The following is a 24458-nucleotide window of genomic DNA, read 5'->3' on the forward strand; positions in this document are numbered from 1 at the left end:
TAAACATGTCCTGGTGCTGCCAGAGGAGCCGTGTCCCCAGGGCAGGACGTGGAGGGAGCCAGGCTGAGGGCACCTGGAGTGGTACAGATGACCCAGCCCAGCTGGTTTGGGGTGGAGGCTGTCACAAAGGCTGTGCCATGCTGCACACTGCCAGGCTGTGCCAGGCCATGGGAGATGCCGTGCCGTAGCAGGCTGTGGCACACCGTGCTGTGCCCGGCAGGGTGGCTGCGGAGAACCAGACGAGCCGCAGCCAGGCCGCGCTCCAGCAGCAGTACGAGGAGCGGCAGCGGGAGTCGGAGCATGTCTATGAGCTCCTGGAGAACAAGATCCAGCTCCTGCAGGAGGTGAGTCCAGGGATGGTGGGGGCCAGGGAGGAGTTGCAGCCTCGGGGCTCACCCTGCTGCTGTGCAGGAGGCCAGGCTGGCACGCAGTGAGGCCGAGCAGGCCACTGCGCTGGCCAGGGCTGAGGCGGAGAGATGCCGGGAGCTGACAGGGAAGCTGAAGGAAGCGGCGAGGACAAAGCAGGAGGACAGGAGCGACAATGGCTGTGTCTCCATGGCCCACAGGTAGGTGTCCAGGACGTGTCTCCTCTGTGCTGCCTTGGAGACTTCCCAGGGGCTTGTGATATGCGTGACTGTGTATATCTGGTGGGGTGTAGGGGGTCACCCCAATGGGGGAGAGTTGAGCTGTAGGGAAGGGGGAACAGTCCTGAGGCTGCTCTGCTTTGTCTCAGAAATTGATTCTGTCAGCTGTCCCCAGTGTCATCCCAGGGCCAACCCATTCCCTGAGCATCCCCTGCCCTTTTGTGGCTTTCAGGAGGATCGAAGAGCTGACCCAAGAGCTGGCTGCCAGCAACCAGCTCGTGGAAATGCTGTCAGCAGAGAAGCGTGGCTTGCAGCAGTGCCTGGAGGGGTCTCCAGTCACGGAGGGGCAGGTAAGTGGGCAAGGGTGGAGAGACCCCTGGGAGGAGGACGTCGACTCAGGGCTTGGCTGGTTGTTGTCATCCCAGTCCTCTTCTGGGGTTGTGACCAGGGCTGTGCCGTGTTCAGCCTGGCAGGGTCGGGTGATTGCCAGGAGCTGGGAGGAGCAGGGGGATTCAGAGGACATGGTGTGAGCTGTCAGGGGACAGGCCACCAGCCTGTGCAGTCCTTCTGCGGGTGTTGGTGCCGCTCGCTCCCGTCTGCCATTTAAATCCCAAGTCTTAAAATACTCCAGGCAGCCTGGCATGGTGCCAGGCAGGATTTCGGGGCTGTGAGAGATCAGAGCGGCATGTCCCTGGCAGCTGCACAGCTCTGGCCGTGCTGCGTGTTGGTGGCACGGTGCTGTCCCCAGCGGCCGCGGGCCGTCAGTGCGTGCGCTGCCTGTACCGCGGTCCTGCAGGGACCCTGCTGCTTGCCCACCGGGTGGCATGGGCTACTGTGCAGGTGCTGGTGGCACTGTGCTGCGGGGACGTGGCCACCCACACTGCCTGCTGGGGCTGAGCACCGGGGCAGGCTGGCACAGTTGCACTGGGACAGGCACTGGCATTGGGATGGGGATATAGCACTGGGGTGAGGATCCGGCCCTGGGACAAGTATCCGACATAGGACAGGTGCTGGCATTGGAACAGAGACGTGGCACAGGCAGAGGGGTGGGGACCTGGCACTGGGACAGGCACTGGCATTGGGACGGGGACGTGGCACACTGGGACAGGCACTTGAATTGGAGACAAGCACTAGTGTGTGTGTGTGTGGTTCTGGCACTGAGACTGGACCCCTGCGCTGTCGCATCGCGATGGATCCCTGTCCTTGTCTCTGTCGCGATCCCCGGCGCTGCCCGTGTGCCCAGGCGTGGCGCGGACCGCCACTGCGCATGCGTAGCGCGGACGTGGCAACTACAGATCCCGGCAGGCGTTGCGGGCAGTGCGCATGCGCGGGAGGCTGGGCTCGCGGCCATCTTGAAATCTGAGCCAGAAGCCGGGCGCTGCCGTGGCAGGAGCATCATCGGCTCGGGGCGGTGGGGCCGGGGCGGGACGGGACGGGCAGGGCAGCCCGCGGTGAGGGGCAGCCCCGGGGACGGGGGCTGTGAGGAGAGAGGGGCGCCATCGGGGGGTCGAGCTGTGAGGCGAGGGAGCAGCATCGGAGGGGCGGGAGGGCCGGCCAGGACAAGGGGGCAGCCCAGGTGTGGCTGTGAAGATGTGATGGAGGTGGTGTAGGGTGGGATGTTTGTGTTGCATCAGGAGTCCCGGCGTGTCACCACCCTAAAAAGAGACGATCGGTGCGGTGAGACGTGCCGGCGGGCTCAGGGATTGAGGGAGATGTGCTGACCTCGGGAAGGTCTCCTGAGGGCCCGCAGGACTAGGTTTGGAGGAGGGAGGGAGGGAAGCAGGGAGGATGAAGGAAAACTGCCGGATTTGCGGCCGGGAGCTGTGCGGCAACCAGCGGCGATGGATCTTTCACACGGCGGCCAAGCTGAATCTCCAGGTGCTGCTCTCCCACGTCCTGGGCAGGGAGCTGTGCCGGGACGGCAGGTCCGAGTTCGCTTGCAGCAAGTGTGCCTTCATGCTGGACCGCATCTACAGGTTCGACACCGTCATCGCCCGCATCGAAGCCCTCTCCATCGAGCGCCTGCAGAAGCTGCTGCTGGAGAAGGACCGGCTCAAGTTCTGCATCGCAAGCATGTACCGCAGGAACAACGACGACTCCAGCACGGAGGACAGGGCTGCGGAGGGGACTGTGGACCTTTCCAACCTGCCTGATGCACGGTACGCTGCCCTCCTCCAGGAGGACTTCGCTTACTCTGGGTTTGAATACTGGATGGATCAAGAAGAGCACGGGCTGGAGCACAGCTGCCACGGCTCCGAGGGAGCAGGGAGCCGCCCGCGGCGCTGCCGGGGCTGCGCTGCCCTGCGTGTGGCCGACGCCGACTATGAGGCCATCTGCAAAGTGCCCCGGAAGGTGGCCAGGAGCATCTCCTGCGGGCTGTCCAGCCGCTGGTCGGCCAGCATGGGCAACGAGGAGTCGTCTGTGTGCGATGTGGCCGAGTCCACCAGCTCCAGGGTGGCTGTGGATGGGGACAGCATGGAGGAAGGCACGCCTGCGTCCTCTGTCGAGTCTCTGGACACCACCGTGGAGGCCAGCCCTCCGCAGCAGAAGGATGAAGATGCAGATAAGGGGGTGAAAGGAAACGGGAAATGTGACGATTTCTCGGATGATCGCATGACCCCGAGCTCATCACTGAGCGGGAACAGGCTGGAGCTGGCCCTCAATTTGATCAAGACTTTGGACTACAAACCCCTTCAGAGCCCCCGAGGCAGCCGACTGCCTATTCCTGTGAAGTCCAGCTTGCCCCCTCCCAAGCTCAGCCGTGACTTGGCAGATGGCAGTGCTTCTGCTGGCTTAGCGTGTGCTGGTTCTGCCTTCCTGAACACAGACAGAAAATCCTTTTCCAGAGCTCCTTTGGGCCTTCCCCTGGAAATTTCTGAGCTGCAGGAGCTGTGGGATGACCTCTATGAGGATTATATGCCGCTGCGGGTACAGGTAGAGGTCACGGTGCCGCCCTTCCATTGAGCATTGTGCTCACAGTGCTGAGCCCACTGGGGATTCTTCTGTGCTGAGATAATGCAGACAGCCACGTGTGGTTGAACAGGGGGCTAAGAATAGGCAGCTCGGTCCTTTTTAGGTGTGCTGCCTCTCTCCTCAGTCATTCTCTTGTCTCCTGTTTCCTCCCGGTGTTCTGGGAAATGAACCTTCCCCCTCCTCCATTAGCCCTCCCTGACAATGCAGCCTGCTAGGTGGGTCTAAGCTGTTTGTCACATTCCTGCTGAGAAAACACCAGCTTCGCTTCATCTTTAAGCTTAAAGTCGGTGTGGCTTTTTTCCACAACCAAAGGGAGTGTTTTAAGCTTCGGGGCATGTGTTTTCCAGCAGATGCGTTTTCTTTGTGCCTGAGTAATGGTTGGAGTGTGAGGAGCGCCTGCCTCTGCAGGTCAGGCCTCCGACCTGCCCAACGTGCAGAACCACCCAGGCACCTGTGGCATGTGCCCTGAGGAAAAGGTGTTTTCCTTGCAGGTGGATTTGTGCCAGAGGATGACTTTAGGGTTGGTATTCAAGATAATTGGTTTATTTTCTGATCCTTTGAAAAGATCTATCAATTAGTGGCAGGTGTTGCTGAGAGGGGATGAAAGCTCCTGCTTTTGGGATGCTGTTACCTGTCTTGATAGCAGTCCTAGCTCCAGGTTGCCTGTTTCTTTGGCTTTAATGAAATATTCTTTAGTATGCAGTCAAAAAGCCGAACTTGTAACTTTTTTACCAGTTTCCGTAATTAGTAGAAGGTCTCAGTCAGCTTCAATTCAGGAATATCCATGTCAGCCTAATTGCATTCCTATTAGCAGCCTTAGTGCTCCCTAATGCTGTAGGTAGCCTGGGGGATTAGGAAAATACTCGTTTATTACTATGGCAACTGCGGCAGCGCTGAATTGCTCTTCCTCTTTAGCCGGCTGCTTGCTGCCCCATCTGCTTGGGCGTTTCCCGGAGCTGTGTGCTTTTTTCCATAAAAGCCTCCTCGAGAGACGATGCTAGGGAGGAACGTAGGAAAAGGAGTTTTCATCTGGAGCACAGAGGCACCGCGCTGGCAGCTGAGGATGTGAACCAGCACATCGTGTCATTTGCTGATGATTTGCACTGCTAGGGATGTGTTTGCAGGATTAAAATGGGCTTTCTCTGAACAGCCTGGCGTGTTTACAGGTTGGCTTTGTGTCACACACATGGCCATCCTCATCTAGGAGCTGTGTTTTGAGGAGTTTTTCCAGCCTCTGCCATCCGACCAGCCCTGCCAGGAATTTATCCTGCGGGATTTTTTGCTGCTGGCTCCTTGCAGCGGCACAGGGTCTGGCTGAAGGGGGAAGGGCTTAATCCTTCCAATTGCTTTAAGAGCAAAAATGGGAAGGCAGATGCAGCTAGTAGGATGAATAGTTCCTGCACAAATGATTTTTCTTCTGGTTTGTAAAAGCAATACCCTTCCTGTAAGTCAGATGCTGCTGCTGTCCAGCAATTCCTGTGCATAACTACATGTGATTCCTGTGAAAGAAATATCTAGAATATATAGGACCACAGTTTTCTTACCGCTTTTGCAGTTCTTTAAATTCATGGAGCGTTCTGGTGTCAGGCATGTGACCTTGTAGGTACCACCGTCCTCCCGGGGGTTTTCTTGAACCAGCAATTCCTCCCCTTCCCCACCACAGCCCCAGGGAAGTGGCACCAAACGGAGCCTTTGTGAGACCTCCTGACAGCCAGGCTCTTCCCTGCTGTGCTGGGCAGTCTGAGCTTGGCACGCTCAGAATGTGGCATGATTATTTTTTAAAGAAGTGTTCTGGTGGGGTCAGCTTGTGCTGGCACTGCTGGGATTGTGCTGAGAAGAGATTTGCAGTAAAATGCTCATGTTGGAGAGGTCAACATGGCTGCAGGGAGGCACGAGGGAGGCAGCTTGGGCTTTGGAACTTTGGACTCAGGAACTGACTCTGCCTTTCCCCTCCCTGCTCCTAGCTCTTTCCAGGTTTTCTGCCTTTTTTAATTTTTTAATGTGAAAATTGAGGAAATGTGTTTTTGTTTTTTCTTCCCCCCTCTGTTTTAATCTACCTTATTTCAAAACTGATTCCAGCAGCTCTTCCTGTCTCATCCAAAGCCTTCTGGTAGAGAAAATTTGTAATCACCACGACTGTAGGTTTTCACTGAAATCCTAACAAAACATCAGGTTAGAGGAAAGTGTTACTTTTGTCTGTGAGAGGCAGTGCACAGATCTGAGGGAGCTCTGCTGTGCTGCATGGCTTCCCCCCAGACAGCATTTCTGTGGCTGCTGAGGGTGAGGATTCAGCCTGGCAGGGCAAATTGGACCTGACTGTTCTGGCTGTGCTGCACTGCCTGGAGCTGGTGCTCATGTGTGTGTCCCAAAAATCCCTGCCACATTTCCATGGCCTCTGTGCTGCATCCCTGCAACCCTTTCCAGGGCTCCCACCTACACCTGGCACCAGTCTTGTGTGGCTGATAATGTCCAGGAATACTGAGAGAGCCCTGTGAGGGCTAAGGAGGGTGGCTGGGGTAGAGTGCTGCCCTAAGGGGTTAACTCTCTGGGCGGGAGACAGCAAAATTGTAAGGAGGGATGACAAGGGATTAGTGTTGTGCTCAGCCAGCCGGCTCTGGCAGGCCACGTGTCACAAAGTGGGCTGTTTACATTCCCAATAAATGGGTATGTGTCATGAAAAAAGGCTCAGCTGTGGCACTGAATTTGCTCCTGTTTGAGGAGCTGCAAGGATTTGTACACGCTGTGGGTGCTGGAGCAGGAAGTGGTGAAGGAGAGCCCAGAAAATCACAAGTGGAGGGGCTCAGAGCAGGGGGTGGCTGCTAGGTCATGGCAGGAGGGAGCTGCTGGGAAGGATTGAAAGTTGTAGGCTTGAGAAGATACACAGGCTCAGCAGAACACGGGAACCATTTCAGTGGAGGTTTAGAAGCTTTTATAAAATGCCAGCAGGGCACATGGGGAGGAGAGCAGGTTTCAGGGATATGGCTTGGGTGTGGGGAGAAGATCCATCATTAGCCCACAGACAGTGGTTAGAGCTAAACAAACTGCTGGGCTCATGGTGCAGCAGTGAGGAGAGACAGGGAGCCCAATCAGAGCAGAAGAAGCCAGTGCAAGAGCTGAGCCATTCTCTCATTTTCCCCTGCTTTTCTCCTTTCAGGGTTTGCAGGATGAACGTCAGCAGCCAGCTCCAGGTAGCACTGCAGCAGAGGAGCACGTGTCCGATGTGCGTGCAGCAGAGCTGCAGGGCAAACTCCAGCACTCTGAGGCTGCCAACAAGGTATTTCTACATGGAGAGCACATCCAGTGCTAGTGAGTCTGGTGTGGTTAGTGTCAGAGGGTGTCTCCTGGCCTGGCTGGAGGCAGGTACCTGCACCTCTCTCCCAGCAAGAGTGTGTGATTCTCAGTGCTGTTGTCTGCCAGCTTCAATTAAAAGCATTTGGGTTTGTTGTTTTGTTTTTGGTTTTGTTTTTTTTTCCCCTGCAGCTGGGCTGTGTAAATTTTCCATATTTAATTTTGCAAATCATTATTTTGAAAGAACTTTCCACTTGCCTGGTGAGCCTTACAGGTGCTAGTGAAAGAGACATTCACAGGGCTGTTTCCCTATCTCTTGGATTTGCATGGGCTGAGCCTGGTGTAGGAAAAAAGGGAGACCTAATTTCTTTTTTTTTTTTTTTTTTTCTTAGCAGCAGGGGAGATGAATGTCAGGGGTACTGGTTTCATTTCTGTTTAAATACTTGGGAAAGAAACATGTATCTGAGTTCTCTTGAGGCAGATCAATACTAGCACATGTTGAGAAGGGTATATGTTCTTAATTATGCTCTTGAACCTTAAGGTAAATTATATCCTCTGGAAAAACAGGTTAAATGTGAAAAAGAAAATTGGAATGGAATACTTATTTAAATCTGGGGATGGCCATAAGGTGCTGCAGCTGCCTGGACTGCAAAGCTTGACCGAAATAGAGACACAAGGCCCAGTAAATGCAGTTAGAAGTGTTTAAACAGGATAGAGGGAGTGTCTCCGAGAAGAGATAATAGGACAGGTGTGTAAACTAAAGAACAGGAGGAAATTCTGTGGCAGCTCCTTTAAAAGCTGGGTCCTGAGAAAGTTTATAACAAGAGGTGTATCATCCAGTTTTGAGAATGCCAAGAAGCAGCATGTTTAAAAATGCAAATAAGCACTTGTTAAACTGCACAACGTGTGCTGTGTCAGGAGCTTTATGGTGAAAGCAGCAAACTGTCCTGAAACTGTTTGAGTGGGTGGTGCTCTCTTTAGGGTGAGGGTGTCAAAGGCAAAGGTTTCTCAGGTTGTAAACCAGCCATGGACACTGGTGAGAGGTTCTCCTTTGCTTTGCTGTGCTGTTGGCATGCTGGCTGTGGCCAGGCTCTTTTGTGCTGAAGCCAGAACTTAATGCTAAATAAGCCACTGATTTGATCAGTGAATGTGTAGCTTCTTCATGCTCATATTTTTTATTCAGATTTTTGGGAGGATTTTGGGCTGAAGCAGCCCCTTTCCTTGTGAGGAAACAGAAACAAATGATAGAAACTGGGAGAGAGGGCTGCTGGGCAGCCTGAGTGAGGCTCTCCTGGATTATGTGGGAGGCAGTATGATCTGTGAGCCCAAGCCTGAAACCTCTGCCCTGCACCTGAGGGAGCAGAAGCTGGAATAAGTCCTGTGAAAGGCCTTTGTGTTTACTCACCAGTCTCCACCCAGCTCCAGTGTTTACAGACTCTAGAGGGAGCTATGTTGATCTCGATGTGGCTGTGTGGAGTAAGGAGTGGAGGGAGTCTTAAGGGTGTTTACATAGAGTATTAAGCAGGATTAAATAAAACAAACCTGTTTTTGTCTTCAGCTGCTACAGGAGAAGCTGAATGAATTGAATTTTGAATTAAAATCTGTTCAAGAAACATCACAGAGGCAAGATCGTACAATCCAGAGTCTGAACGAGGCCCTGAAGAGCAAAGACAGTAAGGTAATAGTTTAGGGTGGGCAGGGTGCTGCTCACCAAAGCAGGGAGCTGTGCTCCAGCCCTGTGGGCAGTGGCTGAAAAGGAATGCTTGAGCACTGCTTGGCATCCTGCACCTCAGTCAATTATTTCTTGCAAAGCCTCTTTCATGTGATGCTGAGGTGTCATAATCCAGGCTGGAGGCTTGGAATGGGAGAGTTTGTGCTTGGTTTGCCACTGACTGGGCTTCCTGTGCTTGGACTCAGACAGAGGAGCTGTACCACATCATCGAAGGGCAGAATGAGACCATGGCCAAGCTGCGGGACATGTTACACAGAAACCAGCTGGGACAGCTGCAGGTACATCCTGGAAAGCCTCAGACACATCAGGGTTTATTCTGCAGGGATCCTGCTTTTCAATCCCTCCTGTGAAGAGAATCTCTGAGTTTCTCTGAACTCTGCTTTTTGGTAGGTGTCAGAGAGCCCACTGTCACCCCAGGAGCAGCAGATGTCACTGCTGGATCTTCAGAACACACTTTTCTGCACCAAGCTGGAGGTGCAGAGACTGAAGAGAGCTCAGCGCCAGAAGGAGCATCAGCTGGCTGAAGCCAAGAGAGCCACCCAGCTCCTGGAGACCACAGTGCATGAGGAAGAGCAGCAGAAAGAGGCAACCTGGAAACACAATCAGGTGTGACAGGCACTCAGCCTGGAAGTTTCTGGCTTCACAGGACTAAGAAGCACTGATGTAGTCAATGCTCTGCTCTTGTTCATCATTCCTGCTGACAGCAGACTGGGCACACTTACCTAACCCCTTGTCACACGTGGCAGGGAAAATTCTCCAGCCTCCTTAGTGCCATAGCTGAGGATTAAGAATCAGCAAATCACTTGATAGTGGTTATGTTGTCACTTGTACATCATTGTCTGGTGCAAATGTCCCATCACTTTTTGTGATACTCATTCATTCATTCCGCAGTGCATTCCCTGCTGCACAACTTAGCTGTAATTGACTAAAGCTCTATCTGTGGCCAGAGCAAGGGATTTAGATGGATGGATACCCTGGGCAATGAAATAAATTCAAACACCATGGCAGTATGTTTTGAGATGTGAAAGTTGTGGCATGCAGAGCATTTTTAGCTGTTCCCACAGCCCTTCCTCAGACTGGCCTGCTGTTTGTGGTTGTGTTGAGGACTGAATTTCAAGGTATGTCCTTTTTCCTTGCAGGAGCTGCGTGCTGTGGTACAACAGCTGCAGGCAGAGCTGCAGGACAAGGCTCAGCAGCTCCAGACTTTGGAGTGGGAGAAGAGCCGTGAGCTGCAGGTCCAGGAGCAGAGAGTTCAGCGTTTGACTCAGCAGCTGGCTCGCAAGGAGCAGCTTCTGCAGGTGAGATGCAGAAAGACCTGAGTTGAGCATAATTAAATGGAGTCCCTGATCCTCCTTTGGTATTTGGCCAAAGTCTGTCTGTAGTTTTCATGCATGCCCTCTGAAGAAAGGAAGGAAGGAGAGGGTTCTGGGCCCCCAAGGTGAGGAATAAGGCACAGATATCCATGTGCATCACCCCACAGCAATGCGTGGTGAGCCCTGCCACTCTTTAATGTGAAGGCTAGAGCTACCATCAGGTGGAGGAAGTTATCCCTGATTCTTCTATGCTCCTCTTGGGGGTGAGGGAGGTTTCTGTACTGTCAGTTGTACTAGGAGACGTACGTGTGTGATCTCTAGGAGTCCAAGGAGCTTCTGCAATGCCAGCAAAGCTTGGAGAAGAGCCCTGCAGCCATGAATACCATGTTGGAGAAACTTCAGCAGCGTGTCAGTGACAGGGATGCTGCTCTGGAGGTGAGCACATATTGTAGGCAATGTTTCAGTTGTGCCTGAGGCTCAGCCTTTGGGTTACCATCAGCCCCAGGGGTGATTATATCTTCTGCACTGGCTGCAGAGCCCCAGCAGCCTGTTCTGAGCCATCCCCTGTGTCACACAGCGAGCAGTAGATGAGAAGTTCTGTGCCCTGGAGGAGAAGGAGCAAGAGCTGCAGCAGCTGCGTCTCCGCATGCGGGAGCGCGGCGGTGACCTGGAGAGGCTGCGCAGTGTCCTGTCCAGCAACGAGGCCACCATCCACGTGAGTGCTGGCACCTGGGCCTGCACAGTCCAGCCTGCCTCTGGGGATGTGCTGTTAGACCTGTGAATGCCCTGGGGACTGGTGTTTGGCTTCCTCTCCCTTGTGTGTGGGGCAACTTCCTGGGTCACTCTTGGTTCATAGAGGACACCTGGAGCAGATGGGTGAATCTATGTGACTCTGCTAGCAGTAGAGACTGGCATTTCCAGTTTTCTTAATTCAGGATTTAGTTTCTGTCCCTGCTTGAGCTGCTTCTGTTGTGCTACTCAGAGCCTGGAGAGCCTCCTGAAAGCCAAAACCCTGGAACTGGAGCAGGTCTCAGCAACCTGCCAAAACCTCCGCTGGCTCAAAGAGGAGATTGAGGCCAAATCTGGCAGCAGGCAGAAGGAGCAAGAGGGCATCATCCAGCAGCTGCAGACCTGCCTGCATGACAGGAACAAGGAAGTGGAGGTAAGGCCTTAGCTTGGCTTCCTGAGCCTTCAGCCAGTTTGTCCATAGAGGGAGTGGTCCCAAACCTGAGGCTGCTGCTTCACCTCAGGCTGTGCTCAGTGTTTGGAGGCTGACACTAGAGCATACCTGTGCCTGCTGACACTGCTGCCTCCGCTACACCCAGGCTGGACAGTCCTTGGAACAATTTCCAGTCTCTCCTTTCCTCCCCCTTGCTCAGGAGCTTACAGCAACTCTGCTGTGCAAGCTGGGCCCCGGGCAGAGCGAGGTAGCAGAGGAGCTGTGCCTGCGTCTTCAGCACAAGGAGAAGATGCTGCAGGATCTCCTCAGCGACCGCAACCGTCAAACCATGGAGCACGATGCTGAAATTCGAGAGCTGCTGCAGGCTCTGAGCACCAAGGAGCAGCAGAGCAGAGTGAGTTTTGTGCAGTGCCACAGTGGGAGGCTGAGGTGGGTGGGCTCTGACTTTTGTTAAGCAAAGAGAAACCCCTGAGTGGACTGAGAGAAGTGGAGGAGTTTGTTCCTCTGTACATGGTGAGCAGAGGTGGGAGGTCTGCACTGGAGTGGGTGTGAGGGGCCAGGAGCAGTAACTGTCAGACAGGTTTGCAGAGCACTTGGAGTTTCCAGTTGTAAAGGTGTTAATTAGTGGCTTGTGTTTATTTTCTTCTGTCTTTACTCAGAATTAGGATTAAAAACACGAAGGAGACGAATTTTCTTGTTCAGACTTGATTGTTTATTAAATCTTGTCTAAAGTACAGAGTTCTGCTACACTTTTAGCTACCAGCTAAAAGCAAGCAAAATGGAGGTGAATTTAGCTAGATACAAGGTCTTTTAAAGCTAAACAGTCCAATAGAGAACTAACACCTATAATATTTATACTTTTGACTCAATAACCAAACTCTTGTGACCTGCAGTGCAGCACTAACTGTCCTACCAGAAACTACTGCTACTACTGAAATCATGGAGAAGGAAGAAGAAGACAGAAAGGAGTCAACACTCAAAATCTTCCATTTTGTTCCATACCTATTACTATATTCTAAAACCTTCAAATTCCAAACCCTTCACCACGTGAAATCACACATCCTTGTTTTAACTACACACCTGTGACTTTAACTCCATCACTCAAATTTGGAAGCCTTCTCCAAGGCCTTAGGTCAAAAGCAGTGTTCTCCTGGGCGTCTGTGTCAGAAAGCACAGAAAGCTCAAAACTCCCAGGTTTCTGGGTTCTAACATCCAGTGACAGATAAATATTGAGATGGTTTCCCTTAGTCTGTAAGGAAGAAGAGGGACCAGGATCCTCTCCCTGGTCATGGCCCTGTCCCTAATTTTCCCCCTCAACCAGGTGGCTGCAGAGAAGATGGCACAGGCTCTGGCTGAAAGGAGCTGTGAGCTACAACTGCTGCGCCAGCACGTGCTGGGGAAGGAGCCTGCTGGGACCCAGTCAGCTGGTGCCAGGCCACTGAAGCAGGATAAACCCATACAGGTAAGAATCCTGCACTGTGTTTATCTGCCTGCAGCCTTGGGGCTTCAGAAAGAACTGATTGCCACAGAAGGAAATAGGAGAGAGAAGAGCACCACAGAGAATGACAGAAATGAAAGAGGGATTATCGAAAAGACTTCCTATAGGAGGAGAAGAAACTGAGGAGCAGGAATGCTGCCTGAGTGTTCTGATCTTGATTTCACCAGCCTTTGTCACTCAGTGTCTCTTTTTGTTTTGATGGAGCAGTAATTGAATCCCTGGGGCACGTGAGAGTATGAAAGGCATCCCACCCTTTGACCTTCCAGCATTGACCCACTCCTTCCTTGGGCTGGGCTGCCTTGCTGTATTGTAATCCCCTCCCTCACACTGTCACATTCTGGAGGGGACAAGAGAGCTAAATTTAGGTCCCACTAATTCTTGGCAGAGCCTGATGGCTGTTTGCTGTCTCTTCCACAATTGGAGTTGGTATTTTTAAAGCAGCTTTGTTAAAACCCCCTTTGAGGCTGAGCACAGCTCCAAGGCTGCATATGCCATGGCTCCTACTGTTAATGGTTTATTGGTGAGCTGACAGTGTTGAATGTTTTTAAGCAGCTGTAAACAGGTTTCTATTCCCAGCTCTAGAGACTTCCAGGGATGTGTTTTCCTTCCTGCATGGTCTCTCTGGACCACATCTGAGATAAAGATGAGTCTCAGTTGAAAGATGGTCTTGCTGCAGTTGAGAGAAACCTGTTTAATTAAAACCTGTTTAATTAGTTAAACCTGCAAGTGCTGGTGAAGGCCAGCAGCTTCCCGGTGCCAAAGAAAACAAGGCCAGTACCCTTGTCCCCACACATACAACTTCTGGGTGTAATTCACTTGTTCTTGCTGCCTGGCTATATCCCCTTTGTTGTTTTTTCACATTTTAGAGGTGTCCACAGAGCAGCCAGCAGCTTTGCTGCAGACCTGGAATTCTGGGGAAGCTGTGTGTTCCCCATGAAAATGCAAACCTGCAGAGTTTTATATTTTCAGGACATACTGCAAAGAGCTTCTGGAGCTACAGTCGTAGCTGGATCCCCACAGGAGGACAGCAGCTGCAGGACACAGGGAGGTGAGTGTGGGACAGCTTCTTTTGAGGTCTCCAGGTATGACTAGGGCTTTCTGCTGTGGGGAAAATACAATTACGTGAAACTGTGGAAGAGTAGAGAATTTTTAACAAGAGAATTTTGAAATAAAGCTCTGCTTGTCTTGTGGGTGATTTCTAAGGATGGGAGTAAGGGAAAGGCTGCTGTTGGGTTTGAGTTGAGGTGTTTCTGATGCTGGCCCTTGGAGAGTTTTTGACTTTGTTTCAGGCTGAACTGAGACAAGTATAACTGTTTTGGGTTTTGCCTTGGAGCCAGGACACTTGAACTTGGCCAGGGGTAGGACAACATGACTGGGATGTTGCCATTGCTTTTGGCTGCTGTTGAAAGATCAAGCTGGGAAGAAGAGCATTTATTAAGAAACAGTGTGATAAGGAGCACAAGCATCTTGCCAGAGAAAGACTGTGTGTGATCCTGAGGTCTGAAACTGGCACATGGTGTTCCTACAGTAATCAATCTGTCTTTGCAGTTACAATGTCAGCAGCAGAGCTGGAGAAGGATCTTGTCAATGCCAAAGAGGAGCTGGAGCTAATGGTGAAGAAAGAAAGGGAAAGCAGGGTGAGCAGGATGGAGCCTGTGCTGATCTCCTTTGCTTTTGGGAGACCTTAGGGCTGCCCCTTGCTAGTTGGACCCTGCTCTTGTGAGGGTGCCCCCAGTGTGAGAAATGGGGCAGCATCCTGCAGGGGGGTGTTGCCTTTCAGAAGTGTCTGATGGGCTTCTCTTCTGTTCCCTCTGCAGCAGGAGCTCACTGCTCTCCAGTCTGTGGTGGCCACACAGGAGGAGGAGCTGCAGGTGCAGGCCTCAGATATCGAGTCCTTGACCAGAACCATCCAGATGAAAGAGGACCTCATCAAGGTGAGATGCTGTGCTAGGCTGGCTGAGTTCCACCTGGGAAGGCTGCAGAGGAGTCTCTTCATCCTCCCCATCCTCAGTGTGGCTGAGCAGTATGGCTGGCTGCCTGTCAGTGCTATTGCTGCTGGTTTGCCTGCAGCTCTCTGGGTTCCTTTGGCCAGAAGGCAAAGGCCAACCAAACCCCAAGACTATTCTTACATGGTGTTTTGCTCTTTCTGTACTACACACTCTCCTTTAAGTCCTTTAATCAGCATGCAGCCTTCCCAAATCCCTTCTTGGTTCTTACTGAACACTATGGTCTGTGCCTAATCTGCTCTTGGTGCTTTGGCATTTTTTTCTTAGCAGACCTGGATCTTTCCAAACACTGGAAATTTCTGGCAGTTGCATTCCGGGGAGGTTTGTGAAGGTCCAGCTGTCTTTGTTACTGATCCCTTCCTCACTGAGCTCTCCTGCTGTTTGTTGGGTTTCAGGATCTGCAGATGCAGCTGGTGGATCCTGAAGAAATTCCAGCCATGGAAAGGCTGACACAAGAAGTGCTGGTGCTTCGGGAGAAAGTGGCCATAGCAGAGTCCCAGGGACAGGAGGCTACTGGAAACAGAAGGCAGCAGGTAGTGTGCCAGTGGGGCAGGCTTGGATGTGTTTCTGCTAGTGCTTGGTTCTGATGCCTTGTTTTCAGCCTTTGGATTTGCCAGGATGTGCTTGTCCTTGGAAGCTGGCTGCGTGTGGTTGTGGGAATACAGAGGAGAAGATCAGTTCTCTTAAGCACTTGTCCAAAGGGCAGAGTCTTTTGGGAGTCCAGGGATGACATGGACCAAGTTGGACACAAGCAGGAGAGGAAGGGGAACCCCCAGTTTGTCAGGGACAGCTAGATACCGCTTTTGATTTCTGTCTCTGTTGAAGAGCTGCACCTTGTCTCTTCTCTCCGAGCAGTTGTTACTGATGCTGGAAGGGCTGGTGGCTGAGAGGAACCGGTTAAATGAGGCTCTCCAGGCTGAGAGGCAGCTCTATGGCAGCCTGGTGAAGTTCCACACACACCCAGACAGGTAAGTGAGGCTGCCTTGGCTCTCTGCTGCCCTGCTCTGCTGCCAGGGCAGGCGTGCCTGGTCCAGAGGGGCAGTCCCTAGAGCAAGGATCGTTCTGCAGGTCTGAGAGTCTGAAGTGGGGGAAGAGGGAGTCTAGGCAAAGGATCAGCCAAATGCTTCTTTGAGGATCCAAATTTTAGGCTGCCTTTCTCCGTTGAAGAGGCTGCAGTGGCCAGCTTTAATGGCTCCCTAAACTCCCCCCATTGCTATGGGATTTCCATTTCTATTCCTTGGCTTATCTTTCCCAGCCACACTTGGCCACCTTTCAGAGACTCCTGTCAAATTCTCAACCAGCTGTTGGGTTGATAAGGATCTCTCTAGGTGCTTATCCAGGCAGCTGCCTGTCCCCTGATTTAATCCCTGCCCTTCACAGGGCTGCAGCCTCTGGGATATTTGAGCTACCTGATAGCAAGGGAAGCACATAAGTGGAGTGCTTGGAAAGTACTGCAGAACAGCTGTGACTCCGAGGCCCCCAGCACGGGCTGGGGCCTTTTTTGGGGGTGGCTGTGCCCTGGGGAGGTCGGAGGTGAGGCAGGAGGTGGCTGAGCCGCTGGGGAGCCCCCGGGGCTGTGCCTGGCTCGGTGTCCCCGAGGGCGGGGCAGCCTGTCTAACCCTCTTCCCTCCCGTGCCGCGTGTCCGCTCAGCGCTGCGAGAGACCACGCCCTGCAGGTGGAGCTGGAAGGGGTCCACGAGCTCCGGGGACAGCTGGAAGAAGCTCTTGGCAGAAGCTTGGAGTGTTTGAGCAGGCTGGAGACGCAGGGCGCCATAGGAGGTGGGGAGCAGGAGCGTGTGAGAGTCCTACCCCAGCATGCCTTCTGAGCACTGGCGCTCGCCTCCGCCACGGAAACGGGTCACTAACCTGTCACTGACTCTGAGCTTGGTACTTAGTCATGGTACGATTGAACTGGTGCAGGCCTTTCGTTTGTTGTTGTTGTTTTTTGTTTTATTTTTGAGCTGCTTTGGAAACGGCGATCAGTGCAATCCACCTGTGTCTCGTGTACGTTGCTGTCTGACCCACCCTGGTGGCCACTGATGTATTTGCACATTCAAATCATTCCATTTTAGTTATTCCCCTCTATCTCCCTTCTCTTCCCACCACCATGGGCCAAATAAAGATTCCCTATCTCTGAAGGAAACACCAGATGTTTTCCATCATCTCCCAAGTGCATGAGTGTGAGTTTTTGTATTCCCTCACCATTTTTCTGACCCACTGACATCCACCCCTTGGGTTGATGGTGGCTGGCCCAAAGGGAGACAGCATATATGGAAAAGTCTGTTCCCGAGACGGAGAATTCAAGACCCGGGGACACTTGCCTGGGCTTTTTGCACAAGACTTGAGTGTAGAACCAGCAATTCAGTTTATGCTTAAACCAAATCCTACTCCAATGTTGATGCTTTTACTGACTGGCTTTTTTTTTTTTTCCTAATTGTAAGTTGTTTCAACCTAACCTGTGAATGCCTTCATGGGAGAGCTTCCTCTTCTTTTTGACAGATGGTTTGGGGGGACTGAGACCTGTCCCTACTCCCTGGTCTGGGCTGGGTCTGCTCCCTCACTCATACATGCACATATCCCTTAGATGCTCCAAGTGCCCATTGGGTCATGGACAGGACCCTATTTCTGAGGTGCTGGGATCTGTCCCCCACAGCACCACTGCATAACTTTTCCGGGCCCTCTTCCACCTCCTCTGGGAATGTGGGAGCTTTAATGAAAGCTGAAGAGCAACCTTCCAATGACCAGGGCTTCCCATGCACAATGGGCTGTGGATCTGCCATCACTCAATCACTGCTCAGACTGGCAGGAGCAAATTTTGCATCTCTGAGCATCTGTTTGTGCTTGCTGGGGCAGGCAGAGCAGAACTCCTTGCTGCTGGGCTGCACACCTGGACCTGTGCCTGCTCTGCTGCATGGCTCCTTGCAACTGCTTCAGGTACCTTGTGCTGCCCTGAGGGCTTCTCCTGCCTGTGCCACAGGGGATGGGAAGCAGCCCCTCTGGGCCAGCACTCAGCTGCATTCTGACTGCAGCAGTTCCCCTGTGGCTTGAAGGAGCACAGCTGGGCAGCTCTGGATTTTGTTAGCTTTTCCTTTCTTGTGTTTCATCTCATTCCCTTCCTCTCGCTTCTCTGTGTAGCACCATCTTCTCTTCATCCTTTTGCTTCTCACTTTGTAGAAGCCTTTGTGTCCCTGTTCTTACCTTTCCGTTTTCCCTCTGCCATCCTGGCACTGATGCCCAGCTGGTCCCTTGGGTTCCATGGAGCCCAGGATCCAGCCCAGACTCATTGGCATGGCCTGAGAGGAGTATTGGCTAGTGCTCAGGCATCTTTCTTCTCCACCTGTGTCTGTTTTGCTGTAGATCTGTCCCTTACTCTGCATCATTGCTGTCAAGTGCCCCTTTAGGGGCAGTGTTATCCTAGGCTCAGGTGCCCCAGCTTTTCTTTAAGGCCTCCTCTTATCCTTGGTAGTCCTGGCTGAGCATTCCCTGCCTGAGATCACCCTCTGTCAGTCTGTGCAGTGCTCTGTGCTGTCTCGTGGCTCTGTGGGAGTCATTCTCTCCTCTCTGAGCTTTCCCAAGGACCTTGCTTCCTGTCCCTTGTTCCCAGCAGTGTGAAGGTTCCTGTGCAGCCAGTGTACCCGAGTGTCCCATGCTGGACAATTTGCAAGCATGTAACTAATTCAGGCTGGACTGAGTGTCCGAGGAGTCTGTGGAAAAGCAGAACTGTGGTTGCATCTGGTCTCCTGAGCTGGTGGCACACACAGAGCTGAGCAGCCTGGTGTGCCCCTGCTGTGATGGGGGCTCCAAGGATGTGGTGACTGCCAGCCTGGGCACAGCTGCCCTGCGTGCTCACATCTCTGCTCCTCAGCACCAGCTTCCTGCTCTGCCCCTTGTTTTCAGTTGGTTTGGGGTCCTTTTTCCTTGACAATTGCACTCCTCAGCCCTGGAGCTGTGGGCCATGGTGAGAAGTGGGATGCTGTGCCCAGGCATAAGAGCTGCTTCTCCCATGTTCCCAGAGTAGCTGTGTGTCACCTTGCTGTGGTCCCTCGGCCATGGTGACCCACCTTGAGAGCCTTGTGGCCTTCAGCCCCCCAGCAAAACCTGCATCCCCTCACCCTCCAGGGCCCCACAGGCACTGCTGCCCCCTTTCTGCTTCAGCAAGCAGCAGCTTCTGTCCCTGGGGGCTCACAGGGCTGCTTTGGCTGTGCCGAGTGCCACCTACAGGAGCTGCCTCTTCCCTGCGGTGCTGCTGTCGCTTAGAGCTGTCGCTGAGCGTTCTGCTCCCAGACCAGCTCTCCCTGATGGCTGTCTGTGATGGCTGTCCTTGCTCCCTGGGACACGGCTGATTCCATGGGCAGGCTCCACCATGCAGGGTGATGTCTACCCCTTTCTGCACATTTCTGCAGCCTCATGGCACACGTGGGTCTCCTGAGTGTGTCCCCATCCATGAGCACAGTGCCCTGTGCCAATGCTGCAAGGCACGTTCCTGGCTGCTCCTTGGCTATTCTTCCTGAGAGCCAGATGCATCTCTGCTGGCTTTCCCTTCACCAGTGATGCTTGGCATCCCTCTGTGTTCCCCTGCTCTGTGTTCTGCCTTGCCTGGCAGCTCCAGAGTTGGTGGTGATGGATTTGGCCACGGGCAAAGCAGTTGCCTCTCCTTTGGTGCACAGGCAGCTGTGGAACCTGGCTCTTCACAGCCCAGTCTTGGGCGCTGCCTAAACGTCTGTCCCCCTGGGGAGAAGGGGGATTGGGGATACACCCATCTCCCAGACAAGGGCTTTGAGGCCTCTCCTGGGGTTTGGCAGCAAGGGGAAAGGAGCAGAGTGCTGTGCAAGCAGGAAAGCATGACCCCAGCTCTGCCCAAGCTCCCCATGCACTGTGGTATGGGACACAAATGTCCCTTCACCTCTGCAAAGCCACGCCTGACAGCACGGCTTGGGCTCTGTGGGCAGGGCAGGGCGGCTGCTCCGTGCCCGGGCAGGTGATGGTGGGGTGTGCACCCCAATCCTCCCGCCGGGCTGGGGCAGCCCAGCGAGGCTCCCTGACCGAGCTTGTGCTGCTGCTGTGGATGTGAAGAGGCTGCAGGGCGGGTGGTGCGTGTGCCTGAGTGTCAGGGCAGCAAGCACGAGGTGTGGATGGGGCAGGAGCCGCCGCTGTGCTCCCATCCCCGGGGCTGTCCCCTCCCTCAGTGATGGCCAGCACAGGCTCCAGTGTGCAGGGGGGAGGTGGCAGCACCCAGGGACAGCAGGGAAACCTCGGTCAGGCCGGGAGTGTCCCAGGTGTGTGTGAGAGCAGAACCTGCCTGGGCTGCCCGCAGTGCCCGCGGGTACCAGCAGGGAGGAGGGCACAGGCAGTGCTGCCAGTGCCGCTGCCCTGAGCGCCTTGTCGTGCTGTGCTGTCCTCTAGGTCAGGCCGCGGGCACACACTCCGATACCAGCACCAACTTCACCGACAGCATGAAGGAGGAGGCAGCCCGAGGCTTGGCAGCCCAGCAGGTGAGTCGGGGCAGCGCCACGCCGGGAGAAGCGGTGGCGGAGCCGGGCACTGCGCCAAACTGCGTCCCAGCCCCTCGGAAACGTCCCTGTCACCCTCTGTCTTTGTGCCTCTAGAGCAACCCCCGGGTCCCCAAAGAAAATGGGGGGACTGAAAGCAGAACAGCGCCCGAACGGGAGCTGCGGGCCGAGCGGGAGCTGCGGGAGCTGAAGGCGCAGCTGGAAGAAGCCGGCTTCTCCTCTATCTCCCACATCAGGCAAGAGCTCTGCGGCTCTGGAGCCAGGGCTGGAGGGGGCACCCTGCATCCCGGCCTCTGCCTGTCCTTCACTGCGCCTTGTGCCCCCAGGAAGGCCATGCTGAGCCTGTGCCTGGAAAACGCGGAGCTGAAAGAGCGGATGGGTGAAGCCACGTCGCTGCTGGAGAGCGGCGAGCCGGAGGAGCCTGGGCTGGGCAGCCCTCTGGCCCCTGAGCCCCGCAGGCTGCAGCGGAAGAGCCGCAGCTCCCTTGGGGATGGCCAGGGGCTCCCGGCAGAGAGAGGAACGGTGCCCACCAAACGCCCGGCGCTGGAGGCTCGATCCCAGCACGACATGCCCAAGAGACCCTGCCCTGGCAGCCCGGCTGGAGGGGACGGGAGCCATGTGAGTGCACAGGGAGCCAGGATGGAGATGGAAATAGAGATGGGGATGAGGGTGGAACCGGGGAGCTGACAGCCCATCTTCCCTGCGGCAGGTGGACGGCTCGGTTCCCGGCGGGGGCTGGCCAGGGCTGGGCGCAGAGCTGCGCTCCCAGGTGGCACAGGGCCAAAGGCAGTGCCAGGAGCTGCAGGACAAGCTCGCTGCCTCGGAGGCCACGGTCCGGGCACAAGCTGAGCAGCTGGAGAAATACCATGTCCTGCTCCGTGAGTTAAAGGCCGGGGTGGGGTGGGGGTGTGTTCTGAGCCTGGCGTGTCCTGTGCACTGTGCTGGGCGTGGGGCAGGGGGGGTGAATCCTGCCCGGGGGGCTCTGAGCTGATGGCCCTGCCCAGCAGGTGAACCTCAGACACAGCAGCTCAGCAAGCAGGTGCAGGTGGACTTCCAGGACCTGGGCTATGAGACCTGTGGGCGAAGTGAGACCGAGGCTGACCGTGAGGAGACCACCAGCCCTGGTGAGGAGAGCCAGGGTTCCAGGGATTCCTGTGCTTTGCCCACCTGGCGTAGAGAAGTGACACGCTGTACTCTCTGCAGAGTGCGAGGAGCAAGATGTATTCAGTGAGACCAGCCTGGGTGAGGAGCTGGGGTCCCACTGCCAGCCAGGGATGTCCAGAGCAGGCAAAACCATGGCCCTGGAAGATGTGGAGGCTCTGCACCAGCACATCCAGGACCTCAAGGCCCAGCTGCTCAATGCCAACAAGGTGATCCAGAGCCTGCAGCGCCGTGCCCGCTCCATCTCTGTCACCAGTGGCTACACCTCGAGTGCTGAGCGGCCCCTGCCAGCTCCCAAGGCCTCGGCATCCCCAGCCCACAGCCTGACGGACGAGGACGAGGGCTGGCAGTCGGATGGGCACGGCACGCTGTGCCCACCTGCCCTGCGGGCACACCGTGACCTGCAGAGCCTGGTGCACCGCGTGGCCCTGCTCGAGGCACAGCTGCCCGCAGCCAAGCACGGAGCCGCTCTGCCCAAGGAGCTGCAGTCTGCCACTTGGCCAGGGTATGGCCCTGGGGGCTGGCACTGGCTGGGGACATACAGGAGCTGCCCAGGCTGGCTGCTCCTTGTTGCATGGTTTCCCTGGGGTGTTGGTGTGGTGGGGCAGAGTCCCAGCAGTGGATGATGCACAGACTCCCTCCACAGCACTTCCTCCCTGCTGTGCTCTCAGGGAGTCTGGCTGCCCTGTGAACAGCCTGCTTGCTCATGTCTCCTAGGAAATACAACTCTCTGATCCAGGCACAGGCTCGGGAGCTGTCCCACCTGCGGCAGCTGCTGCGGGAGGGCCGTGGGCTGAGCCGCAGCCTGGCCCAGCACCTGCGCGACGCCCTGCGGTCCTTCGAGGACCTGCTCCGAGGCACTGACATCGACTACTACCTGGGCCAGGGCTTTAGGGAGCAGCTGGCCCAGGGCAGGCAGCTGGCTGAGAGGCTCAGCGACAAGCTGGGCATCAGTAAGTACCTCTAGGGGGGCAGTGGGGCTGGATGGCATGGTTATGATGAGTCAGAGACACTCTCACATCATGTGGGATACCTGCTTTGTCCTGTCCTGCTGTGGCTCTGTGTGGGACCAGGCATCCTGGGGCATGGAGACACTGACTGGCTCTTCTCTGGTTTATTTTTTCAGGAGATCGACAAGATGGGGAGGATAAAAGCAGTCACGAACTCCTGGCACAGAGGTACCTGTTCCCAGGGAAGGGTTTGTGGGATGTGTTTGGCATGGGCACCCTGAGGTCTATCACTGCTCTTGGGGTGAGGGCCCAGGGTGCCCTTGGGGTCTCTGCTTCTGGTGGATGTCCTGGAGCTGCCTCTGGGGCACTCTGTACCTCTGAGCAGCCGTCACTAGTGGGACATGGCATGTGGGGCATCACATAGGGAAGGGCTGTGGGATGGAGGTCAGACCTGGTGATGTGCCACCTCTGCAGGCTGAGCCGGGAGCTCCAGGAGAAGGAGAAGGTGATTGAGAGCCTGGAGGTGAAGCTGCAGGAGCGCTCTGAGTCCCCAGGTAGCAGCTGCCCCCCCTCGGAGTCATCCCACTCTGCCAGCAGCTCGTCCTTCACCTCTGAAGGGCTGGAGCCCTGCTCTGATGGGGATGCAGCCAGCGAGTACAGCCAGTGCCACGAGGAGCCTGCCCAACACACAGGTGCTGCAGGGGCCACAACTCCAGTGCCTCTGGACACAGGGATTGGCTTCTGAGCGTGTGCCAGGGTCCCCAGAGCCCCAGGGAGGAGGGCTGTCTGCCAGGCTGAGCCAGAGCCACTGTAACACCTCTCTCCATCTCTCTCCTGTCTCTAGGCCTTCACTTTGACTCTTTGTCCAAACCTGTTAGTGCCCCCCTGCCTGCCCTGGCCCCTGGGCTGTCCCCCTTCCTCCCTGCCGGGCCCCCTCCTCCTGCGGCCCCGCCACTCCTGGGCTGCTGTGGGAATTCTGTCTGCTCCCTGGCTGAGGCACAGCAGGAACTGCAGGTGCTCCGGAGGCAACTGGGAGAAAGTGAGCACGCTGCCTCTTGGCTTGGGTTTGCTCCTGCTGCTCTGCATGCTGTGCTGTGACACATCATCCCCCACCCTCTCTGACCTGCATGTCCTGCCCTTAATCTTCTCCTTCTTCTCTGAGCTTTGATATTGGGTCCCACTGCTCTGCCTGGGGGACAGTGGGAACATGTCCCTCTCATGTAGAGAGGACCTGGTGGGTTGGTGGTTCCTATCCAGAGACAGCACTAGCCCTAGGTGTAGATACTGGCATATCCCAGGTCCTCTAGGAAAAGTCTGATCTGGTAAGTTGTTGGTAGGAGTGGAGCTGAGATCTTATGTCATGTAATCATCGAGTCCTGGGAGAGCCCCTGCTTTCAGGGGGAGTAGGTTTGATGGGACAGGAGGGCTGCACTGTTGCACAGAGCAAGAAAGGGAGGAAAAGCAGATGGAGGGAATGTGTTGCCACATTCTTCCTCCCTGCTCATTGTCCTTCTCCTCCTCCCCACTTTGTCCTGTGTGTGCAGGTGTGACACTGCCCGTGGCACCAGCAAAGCCCACGGTTCCTCTGGGCCCCTTCGGAGAGGGCAGCAAAGCCGCAGCCCCGTTCTGCCCGCACGGAGCACTGCAGGGGCTGGCTGAGCTCCCCGGGGCCGCCCACAGCCGCCCCCTCTGGGACGCGCCCCCGCCCGGGCAGCTGCTCTGGGGGGCGCTGCCCCTGGGGTACCCGTCCGGCCAGAAGCTGACAGGTATGGTCCGTGCTGGAGAGCGCAGGGCATCCCACCTGCCTGCAGGGAACTGGGAGATCTGGCACCACAACAGCTGTGGGGATGGCCAGAGGCACAGCCTCTCCTGCCCTGAGCGGTGTCCCTGGCTGTGGCAGGGGCAGACCTGCTGGAGGAACACCTGCTGGAGATCCGCAACCTGCGCCAGCGCCTGGAGGAGTCCATCTGCACCAACGACCGGCTGCGGGAGCAGCTGGAGCGCCGCCTGGCCTCCACCGGCAAGGCCAGCGGTACGGGGCTGCCGGGAGCCGGGCTCTGCACATCCCTCTGCTCGCTCACCCGTGCACAATGGGGCACTGGGGACAGACACTCAGCGCTGCTCCCCTCCGCAGGACTGCCCAGCGATGTCTATGCTCAGACACCGGAGCTGGGGCTGCAGCTGAGCAGGGAGAACCAGGCTCTGCACGAGGAGAACCGGACCCTGCGGCTCCAACGGGACCACCTGTCCCAAGGTAGGGCCG

General features: G+C 55.3%; 1 protein-coding gene across 5 annotated transcripts in view; it reads left to right on the forward strand.

Annotated features, from left to right (window-relative positions):
• The window catches only part of PDE4DIP (phosphodiesterase 4D interacting protein), a 28829-nt gene that overhangs the window by 1696 nt on the left and 2675 nt on the right, over nucleotides 1-24458 (forward strand). For 2 of the 5 annotated variants that reach the window (XM_056498091.1, XM_056498093.1), the window contains 32 exons: nucleotides 221-344; nucleotides 412-566; nucleotides 817-934; nucleotides 6712-6831; nucleotides 8404-8523; nucleotides 8763-8855; nucleotides 8968-9183; nucleotides 9717-9875; nucleotides 10212-10325; nucleotides 10468-10605; nucleotides 10873-11052; nucleotides 11270-11464; nucleotides 12392-12532; nucleotides 13538-13616; nucleotides 14117-14205; nucleotides 14386-14502; nucleotides 14970-15107; nucleotides 15430-15542; nucleotides 16226-16353; nucleotides 19978-20066; nucleotides 20181-20320; nucleotides 20411-20702; nucleotides 20794-20962; nucleotides 21092-21208; nucleotides 21288-21750; nucleotides 21963-22198; nucleotides 22372-22423; nucleotides 22670-22887; nucleotides 23040-23234; nucleotides 23740-23961; nucleotides 24096-24227; nucleotides 24330-24449. In XM_056498091.1, the coding sequence (XP_056354066.1) occupies nucleotides 221-344; nucleotides 412-566; nucleotides 817-934; nucleotides 6712-6831; nucleotides 8404-8523; nucleotides 8763-8855; nucleotides 8968-9183; nucleotides 9717-9875; nucleotides 10212-10325; nucleotides 10468-10605; nucleotides 10873-11052; nucleotides 11270-11464; nucleotides 12392-12532; nucleotides 13538-13616; nucleotides 14117-14205; nucleotides 14386-14502; nucleotides 14970-15107; nucleotides 15430-15542; nucleotides 16226-16353; nucleotides 19978-20066; nucleotides 20181-20320; nucleotides 20411-20702; nucleotides 20794-20962; nucleotides 21092-21208; nucleotides 21288-21750; nucleotides 21963-22198; nucleotides 22372-22423; nucleotides 22670-22887; nucleotides 23040-23234; nucleotides 23740-23961; nucleotides 24096-24227; nucleotides 24330-24449 (4982 nt within the window). Of the gene's footprint in view, nucleotides 1-220; nucleotides 345-411; nucleotides 567-816; nucleotides 935-2130; nucleotides 3519-6711; nucleotides 6832-8403; nucleotides 8524-8762; nucleotides 8856-8967; nucleotides 9184-9716; nucleotides 9876-10211; nucleotides 10326-10467; nucleotides 10606-10872; nucleotides 11053-11269; nucleotides 11465-12391; nucleotides 12533-13537; nucleotides 13617-14116; nucleotides 14206-14385; nucleotides 14503-14969; nucleotides 15108-15429; nucleotides 15543-16225; nucleotides 16723-19977; nucleotides 20067-20180; nucleotides 20321-20410; nucleotides 20703-20793; nucleotides 20963-21088; nucleotides 21209-21287; nucleotides 21751-21962; nucleotides 22199-22371; nucleotides 22424-22669; nucleotides 22888-23039; nucleotides 23235-23739; nucleotides 23962-24095; nucleotides 24228-24329; nucleotides 24450-24458 lie in introns of those variants that run through there. The other 3 variants (XM_056498092.1, XM_056498090.1, XM_056498094.1) reach the window with 3 other exon arrangements.

This window comes from Oenanthe melanoleuca, chromosome 8 (genome assembly GCF_029582105.1).
Source record: "Oenanthe melanoleuca isolate GR-GAL-2019-014 chromosome 8, OMel1.0, whole genome shotgun sequence".
Taxonomy (NCBI): Eukaryota; Metazoa; Chordata; class Aves; order Passeriformes; family Muscicapidae; genus Oenanthe; species Oenanthe melanoleuca.